Source organism: Coregonus clupeaformis, chromosome 36, assembly GCF_020615455.1.
Source record: "Coregonus clupeaformis isolate EN_2021a chromosome 36, ASM2061545v1, whole genome shotgun sequence".
In the NCBI taxonomy this organism is placed as follows: Eukaryota; Metazoa; Chordata; class Actinopteri; order Salmoniformes; family Salmonidae; genus Coregonus; species Coregonus clupeaformis.
The window spans coordinates 31,050,607-31,059,977 of record NC_059227.1 but is presented as its reverse complement, the minus strand read 5'-3'; the positions used below and the strand labels follow the sequence as shown (position 1 = coordinate 31,059,977).

The 9,371-nt window shown below is 43.3% G+C and overlaps 1 protein-coding gene across 1 annotated transcript; it reads left to right on the top strand.

The window, feature by feature from the left end:
• The first annotated feature begins 1,677 nt into the window (after positions 1-1,677).
• baalcb (BAALC binder of MAP3K1 and KLF4 b) lies at positions 1,678-8,401 on the top strand. The gene is made up of 4 exons (XM_045211202.1): positions 1,678-1,753; positions 2,325-3,151; positions 5,367-5,566; positions 6,387-8,401. The coding sequence occupies exons 2-4, from the start codon at positions 2,965-2,967 to the stop codon at positions 6,567-6,569; spliced, it is 570 nt and encodes a 189-aa protein (XP_045067137.1). The 5' UTR covers positions 1,678-1,753; positions 2,325-2,964; the 3' UTR covers positions 6,570-8,401.
• The last annotated feature ends 970 nt before the right edge of the window (positions 8,402-9,371 follow it).

Genomic DNA, 9,371 nt, shown 5'->3' with positions numbered 1-9,371 from the left:
AGGGCCGAAACACCTCTGTTTTTCATCCTCTCCTTCTAATCAGGGGATAATTCAGACCTGGGACACCAGGTGAGTGCAATTAACTACCAGGTAGAAATAAAAAACAGAAGTGTTTCGGCCCTCCAGGACCGGAATTGAAGAACCCTGCCATAGGCTGTCGAACGAACTATGGCGGGGTTAGTGCCTACAAAAAGACACCATTACTATTTCTCTATATAGCTGGGGCAGGGAGCTGGCTGACTCCCGAGTGGCGCAGTGGTCTAAGGTACTGCATCGCAGTGCTAGCTGTGCCACTAGAGATCCTGGTTCGAGTCCAGGCTCTGTCGCAGCCGGCCGCGACCGGGAGACCCATGGGCGCGCACAAGTCGTCCAAGGTAGGGAAGGGTTTGGCCAGCAGGGAAGTGGGTTCGTTTCCCACGGGGGGCCAGTATGAAAAAAAAACTAAAAAACATGTATGCTTTCACTAACTGTAAGTCGCTCTGGAGAAAATGACTAAAACGTAGTGGCGCCCCCTGGTGGCCTTGACTGTGGTTGGGCCCTCTCTCCAGTGGTCAGCCCCCACTCCCTGGGTTGGCCCACCCCTTTCTGGCAGTCCATCCCATCCCTTTTCCTGGGGCAGGGTGGATGTAGTGAAGCCCCTGGGCGGGGGTCGGCCCCCACCTCCCTGGGTTGGCCTCAGCTCTCTCTGGCCCTCACCCCCGATATCCCTGGTGCAGGGAGCTGGCTGGATGTACTGGTGCCCCCTGGTGTCCATGGGCAGGGGTAGGCACCCTTCTCCGGGGGTCGGGCCCCCCTCCCTGGGTCAGCGTCAGCCCTCTCCCCCATATCACTGGGGAAGGGAGCTGGCTGGATGTAGTTGCGCCCCCTGGTTGCTTTGGTCAGGGCGTCCCGTCCCTGGGGGTTGGCCTACCCAGTAACTGGAGCGAGACTTTAGACAGAGTCTCTGGGTTAGAGCATTAACATCACCTGTAAATGCACACTGGACAGGTGTAATGAACACGTGTAAAAAAATGCCCATAGCACGCGTTCTAATCACCTGTAAATGCACACTGAACAGGTGTAATGAACACGTGTAAAAAAATGCCCATAGCACGCGTTCTAATCACCTGTAAATGCACACTGAACAGGTGTAATGAACACGTGTAAAAAAATGCCCATAGCACGCGTTCTAATCACCTGTAAATGTGTAACAGTGTTGCTTCTGTCCCTCTCCTCGCCCCTACCTGGGCTTGAACCAGGGACCCTCTGCACACATCGACAACAGTTACCCTCGAAGCACCATTACCCGTCGCTACACAAAAGCTGCGGCCCTTGCAGAGCAAGGGAAACAACTACTTCAAGGTCTCAGAACGAGTGGCGTCACCGATTGAAATGATACTAGTACGCACCGCTAACTAGCTAGCCATTTCGCACACTTGTTAAATGCACACTGGACAGGTGTGAAGAACACATGTAAAAATGACTTTTGACACTTGATAAAAGCATGTGAAAAAGGATCATAACAGGTGTTCAAATCAACTGTAAACGCACACTGGACAGGTCATGTGTACAAAAAAAGACATTAGACACTTGAAAAAAAGCTAGTGAAAAATTATCATTACAAGTGTTAAGACGTGTTCCGGGTAAGACGATTTGAACCTTTTGGCTTTCCATAACCCAACGGTTCTGCTGGCTCTGGTGATAGGCTACTCGGAGGGATGCGAGGATGAGAGGAGGACAGACAAAATAGGAAACCGGTGGATGTCCGTGAATAGTAAGTACATTAATGCAAGCGCAAGACTATTGTTAATGCTTTTATATCAGATGAACACACGGAAATGGTAGCCTATAGCCGAATATAAGCCATTCACGTTCATAGTTTTTTTAGTCGCGTCTGTCTCATTTTCTATTGAAACGTCATTGATTTATTGTGATGTTTTTTTATGCCCACGACGACATAGATGCGGTGCCCTGTGTTATCGCGCTGTTATTATAGGCCTGTGGCAATACATCGCTAATACATACAGTATGTCAATACATTGGTTAAATTTTTTTATGACATTTCAGTTTGGAATTGTTATGATGTCAGTGTGATTTCAAATCCCTAACAGTCATTTTCATTTTGCACAAAAAACGTCCAAAACATGCCAAATATTAGACATGGAAACAATCAATTAAGATGACAGTCATGCTACTTTCTGTGTCAGACAGACTTGAGGCCTCTGCATCAAGGGAGACCTTTTATTTAAATCATAAATCAGCAGCTAATAACAACAAGATGCAACTTTCTTATGCATAACAAATGACATGCACAGTTGACATGATTTCTCCATCCTTTCCCTCAGGCTCCCCAAAAGACTGATATGTCATTGGTCCAATGGGGTGTGACAATGCAGGCGCAGAGGTTGGCCAGGTGAGATCTAAGACTCGCCCACTGTGTGTCCTACTTCTCCTGCAGAGGAAGAGGCATCTGTATAAAAAAAAGACCCCAACAATTCTGCTGAAGCAAATCATCTGAAGTGATTTAAAGAAAATGACGGAAAATCAAGCAAATGGGTGCTGGTAGTGAATGCCTCGTCAAACCACCTCAACCTTCCCCTTGAGAGAGGATTGGACCTCCTGCTGGTTCCTTGACATCTGGCGGATTCTTTTCATAGATCTCACGTATTTGGTACATTGCAATCAACCCCGGGTCTCCTGCTGGCCCACCAACCCATTAGACCAAAGGTCAGAGGGCAACATCAGGGTTAGGGTTACGACATCAGGCCTTACAAGTCTCAGTAAGGGATATCTCTCCAAATCACCTCTGAAACACAGTCCCACCCCCGCGCTACCCCCGCTGAGAGGAGGAACCTGGTCTGTCTCTGTCCGAGAGGACCCAAGACCCAGAGTCCCACAGTTTGGGTCTCTCCCTCCTCTGTCTCTGTCTGAGGAGAACCGGGTCTGTCCCTCCCCTGCTTAGTAGGGGGAACAAGAGGAGGCACCATGGGGTGTGGCGGCAGCAGGACCGATGCTCTGGAGCCCAGGTACCTGGATAGCTGGACCAAGGAGACAGAGTCTACCTGGCTGACCAGTACAGACAACGACATCCCCCTCTCCTCAATACAGAGTATCGATATCCCTTCTGAGAACTCATCTGAAAGCTTAGTCTCTGAGAAAAACATCACCCCTGGTAAGAGAACCTACCTGGTTTGGCTTTAGGCTGCATCTGAAATGCCATTCTATTTGCTATATAGATCTCTGGTCCGAAGCAGGGCACTGTGTAGGGCACACGTGTCAAACTCATTCCACGGAGGGCCGAGTGTCTGCAGGTTTTCACTCCTCCCTTGTACTTGATTGATGAATTAAGGTCACTGATTATTAAGGACCTCCCCTCACCTGGTTGTCTAGGTCACTGATTAGCAAGGAACTCCCCTCACCTGGTTGTCTAGGTCACTGATTAGCAAGGAACTCCCCTCACCTGGTTGTCTAGGTCACTGATTAGTTAGGACCTCCCCTCACCTGGTTGTCTAGGTCACTGATTAGTAAGGAACTCCCCTCACCTGGTTGTCTAGGTCACTGATTAGTAAGGAACTCCCCTCACCTGGTTGTTTAGGTCACTGATTAGTAAGGAACTCCCCTCACCTGGTTGTCTAGGTCACTGATTATTAAGGACCTCCCCTCACCTGGTTGTCTAGGTCACTGATTATTAAGGACCTCCCCTCACCTGGTTGTCTAGGTCACTGATTAGTAAGGAACTCCCCTCACCTGGTTGTTTAGGTCACTGATTAGTAAGGAACTCCCCTCACCTGGTTGTCTAGGTCACTGATTATTAAGGACCTCCCCTCACCTGGTTGTCTAGGTCACTGATTATTAAGGACCTCCCCTCACCTGGTTGTCTAGGTCACTGATTAGTAAGGAACTCCCCTCACCTGGTTGTTTAGGTCACTGATTAGTAAGGAACTCCCCTCATCTGGTTGTTTAGGTCACTGATTATTAAAGAACTCCCCTCACCTGGTTGTCTAGGTCTTAATTGAAAGGAAAAACCTAAAACCAGCAGACACTAGGCCAAATTAATTTGAAGCCAGCAAAGGTTGAAAACATTGCCAAAGGGCCTCTAGTTGCCATGGAAATGCCATGGAAAAGTATTTTAGTGGCCGCTATAAGGGAGATCCATTATCAACCATTATCATATGTAACAAGAAAGCAATGTTTAGGCTGCATGAATCATTCACTCAGTGCAGATATAACTAACCTATGCATCGAGCACTGGTATTTCAACTAGCTCTCACAGCCTCACATCAGAATTAGACATTCATCCATGTTTTCTCAAACGTTAAATTTAGAAGTTGTTCTAAACGTCAAATTTCAAAGTGTTTAAGGTTAAGTTTAGGCATTAACTCAGAAATCTTAAGTTTAGGCATTAACTCAGAAATCTTAAGTTTAGGCATTAACTCAGAAATCTTAAGTTTAGGCATTAACCCTGAATGGTTAAAGTAAGGGTTAAGGTTTGGGATAGACTTAAAACAAAAATCTAAAAAAACAACTTTCTATTGCTGGAGTTGAACATGCAACCTTTAGCAACTGAGGCAGATGCTTATGCCCATCTGCCATGCCTGCCCACAATGCCCTGGCAATACCGAAACCTACTTGAAGGTAACAGCGCTCACTGTTGCCTCTAGTGGCCGGTTTCCACATCATCTCCCGACATCCTCAGACATGGATGGACGTTAGAATACTGACTTGTATCACATGTGACCTCGCTGGGTATTTATTGAAAATTACTTTTTCTCAGAATAAAATAAATACATGTATGCTGCCCTTTGTATCTCTTGTTTCAGTCGGTGGTAAATATGTTTGGTGAATCTGTTTGGTGAATCTGTTTGGTGAATCTGTTTGGTGAATCTGTTTGGTGAATCTGTTTGGTGAATCTGTTTGGTGAACCTGTTTTGGTGAACCTGTTTTGGTGAACCTGTTTGGTGAACCTGTTTTCCAGTCTGCCATAAGGAGATACAACGCAGACATGAGCGATACAGTAGCCTACGCTTGTGATGGGTTCCTGCTTACAAACACCAGAGAAAAGCATTGAATCCACTGGAGTAAAAACGTGTTCTGTTGATGCATCACCCATACCTCTGAGCCTTAAGCAAATCTAGACCTCGGAGCTAGATGTATTCATTTATTCTATTTTATTATTCCCCTCTAATCAGGGTCTGATTTTAGACCTGGGACACCAGGTGGGTGCAATTAATTATCAGGTAGAACAGAAAACCAGAAGGCTCCGGACCTGGTAGGGTAAGATTTGAATTCACCTGAGATTCGAGTGTAATCACTGCATCCAGAACCCAATCATCACCTCATCACAAGACTACTAGATAAAGGGGGACATTAAAGTTGTTTTCTTCTAGATGCAGATTTCTTTGAAGACGGCCTGCCCGCCCCAGCCCAGGCCTATCTGAAGGTGTGCTCTGACATGTCTGAAGCTGACCTGAACAATGTAAAGCCGAGTGCCCACCCTGCAATACTTCCCGCCCACCACCAGGAGGCGCTGCAGCCCTCACCTGTCACCACAGTACAGAGAAGGAGCGTCCTACTCACTGAGGAAATAGTAAGTCAAGCAACTCTATCCACTGAGGGACTAGCAAGTCAACTCTATCCACTCAGGGAATAGTAAGTTCATGGGTGAATCTCCAAAGTATTTTCCTCAATTCTCTCTCATCTCCTTCTCAAAATGGGAAGCAGTAAGAGCATTGGAGGAGAAGGTCCTTGATCTGATCCACTCCTCTCTTCCCTCTGAAGTTGAAGAGGCAAGGATGAGAATTACCCACAATGTTCAAGCACAAGGCAGTGTAATAAAGCATTCTCGTTTCAGTAACACTTGAAGTGTACCTACATAGTCACTTCATAACACATTCATAACCTGTACATACCACATTCATAAGCAATACATTTCATAACTTTTGTCAACAACCACAAATTGATATTTTTTTTCGTTATGGCTTGCTTATATAAAAGTGTTTTTTTTCCTATAATGGTGACTAACCATTCTTTCTTCTGTAACAATTGAAGAGTACCTACATAACACAACACATTCATACCACATATATACCACATTCATACCACATTCATACCACATATATACCACATTCATACCACAAATATACCACATTCATACCACATATATACCACATTCATACACATATATACCACATATACCACATATATACCACATATATACCACATTCATACCACATATATACCACATTCATACCACAAATATACCACATATATACCACATTCATACCACAAATATACCACATTCATACCATATATATACCACATTCATACCACAAATATACCACATTCATACCACATATATTCCACATATATACCACATTCATAAAGAGTTACCCTTGTTCCCCTCACAGACTAAATGGCAAGACAACAGGATGTCCACTAAGCAGGTAACCATCACAGTGACACAGAGCATCAGACACGTGGACAAGAGTGGGAAGATTAAGGAGAAGTCCCTCACCACCTTCGAGGTCATGAAGCCAGTGGAGGGCCTGCAGGATGTGACTGGAGGACGTTGTAGGAACATTAGGGAATGACGCTGAGGGGTACAGGACCAAGACGATGACGCAATGTGGTTTGGAAAGGCGATGAACACTGTGAGAAAGACCGTATCACTGAATGGACTTTACTTTGAGGGGGAGAGAGACAATGACATGATTATAGAGATAGAGGTTTGAATCCGTGGCACAACTGGTCCGCTATCTTGCCTGGGACCAGACCTGATAAGCGAGATATCTCTATGGACACTGGTCCGCCATCTTGCCTGGGACCAGACCTGATAAGCGAGATATCTCTATGGACACCGCCATCTTGCCTGGGACCAGACCTGATAAGCGAGATATCTCTATGGACACGACACCAAATTATGTTTGCACGACATTTATGATGAGAGAGTTTGTGACTTTGTCTAAAGAAGATGAATGCTTTTAATAAGCTGGGCTTTGGGACCAAGATGTTTATATATTGAAGACACAACATAAACTAATGTTCCTGAATAGGAAACATGTCTTGAAGTTAGCTAGTTTTGTAATGTTACTGTATATGTTTAGTATTTCTATGGGCAAATCGTTGGGCAGTGTTTGTTTGGTCTTGATGGATAAAAAAAACGTTTTTAGATTACGACGTTTACAAGAAGGTACGTCTTCTAATGAATAGGCACTTTTTGTGAACAAAACTTTATGAACTAGCTAGTGACTTTACGAACTTAATGACTTGATGAACAAGTGACTGAATGGCTTAAGAGGTCATGCTATCAGAGAGACAATCTATTTTCAAACAGATTTATCTGTGAAGTGTGATCATTTAACCCCTTCCTCTAGTGCAGGGATGGGCCTGCTTTTGAAGGCCCTCAGATAAATTCCCTCCCCTGATCAGACAGTTTTAGACGGAAACACTGTGTAGCAGACGTTGGTGAAATACATATTTTTTCATCTTCATTTAATTTATACATATTTATTTCAAATTCAATTGAAACACAATGAAGCTGTTGGCAATGGCTTAGGATTTCCTTGGTTTAAACAATACACAATGAATCTGATTGGTTAGAGATAAGTTTAAACAAAACGCAATTAATCTGATTGGTTACAGATACGTTTTAACAATATACAATTAATCTGATTGGTTACAGATACGTTTAAACAATACACAATTGATCTGATTGGTCACAGATACGTTTAAACGATACACAATTGATCTGATTGGTCACAGATACGTTTAAACAATACACAATTGATCTGATTGGTCACAGATACGTTTAAACAATACACAATTGATCTGATTGGTCACAGATACGTTTAAACAATACACAATTGATCTGATTGGTCACAGATACATTTAAACAATACACAATTGATCTGATTGGTTACAGATACATTTAAACAATACACAATTGATCTGATTGGTTACAGATACGTTTAAACAATACACAATTGATCTGATTGGTCACAGATACATTTAAACAATACACAATTGATCTGATTGGTTACAGATACATTTAAACAATACACAATTGATCTGATTGGTTACAGATACGTTTAAACAATACACACTTGATCTGATTGGTCACAGATACGTTTAAACAATACACAATTGATCTGATTGGCAGATAAGAACAAAGGGGTTAAAAATCAGACTTATATTCAATATTGGTTGTAATATTGGTGAGTGACTAAGCAGAATTTCGATGGTTCTTCACTAAATGACATATGTGCCTCAGTGTGATTATCTTGGTACCTATTTGTACTTTTTAACGTAACAGAATGTGTAGTACACATTGTCAGGTCGTTCTGGGTTAACTCTTTGGTTCAAGTTTATCTATATGGAAAGTGTACATTTGTACTGACAATAAATCAAGAGATAGGACGAGGTACTTCTTTGTAGTTTCAGGGACTTCTTTGTAGTTTCATTTCCTTTTTTTAAGTCACTTCATAGAAGTCTTGAAATGTTTGTACCATCTGCAGACAATTTTGGTTGGAAGAATATCCACTGAAAGATTGTCCACTGGAAGATTATCCACTGAAATATTGTCCACTGAAAGACTATCCACTGGAAGAATGTCCACTGGAAGAATGTCCTCTAGAAGAATGTCCACTGGAAGATTATCCACTGGAAGATTATCCACTGGAAGATTATCCACTGTGCACAATGTTGAAGTACATTCCAGCGCATAAACATTTGGACATTACCGGGATCATAAAGTCGGATTTTGAAGAATAAACTTTAAAAAAGAGACACATGCAAGTAATGGCATCAGTTGACAAAACATGTAAACGTTTATCTAGTCTAGATGGATAATCCTGGTGGATTGTGTAGAAATTATTAGAAAACCTTAGCGTCTGTTTGTGTGTGACAACCTGACTGACTGACTTGACTGACTTGACTGACTTGACTGACTACCTGACTGACTACCTTACTGACTAACTGACTACCTGACTGACTGACTTGACTGACTAACTGACTGACTACCTGACTGACTAACTGACTACCTGACTGACTGACTAACTGACTACCTTACTGACTACCTGACTGACTAACTGACTACCTGACTGACTGACTAACTGACTACCTTACTGACTACCTGACTGACTAACTGACTACCTGACTGACTGACTTGACTGACTAACTGACTGACTACCTGACTGACTAACTGACTACCTGACTGACTGACTAACTGACTACCTTACTGACTACCTGACTGACTAACTGACTACCTGACTGACTGACTTGACTGACTACCTGACTGACTGACTGACTACCTGACTGACTGACTAACTGACTACCTGACTGACTACCTGACTGACTGACTAACTGACTACCTTACTGACTACCTGACTGACTGA

Coding starts and splice junctions, on each gene's coding strand:
- baalcb (XM_045211202.1), top strand. CDS start 2,965: ATGGGGTGTGGCGGCAGCAGGACCGATGCTCTGGAGCCCAGGTACCTG. Junction 3,152..5,366: donor TGAGAAAAACATCACCCCTG/GTAAGAGAACCT, acceptor GTTTTCTTCTAG/ATGCAGATTTCTTTGAAGAC. Junction 5,567..6,386: donor TCCTACTCACTGAGGAAATA/GTAAGTCAAGCA, acceptor TTCCCCTCACAG/ACTAAATGGCAAGACAACAG.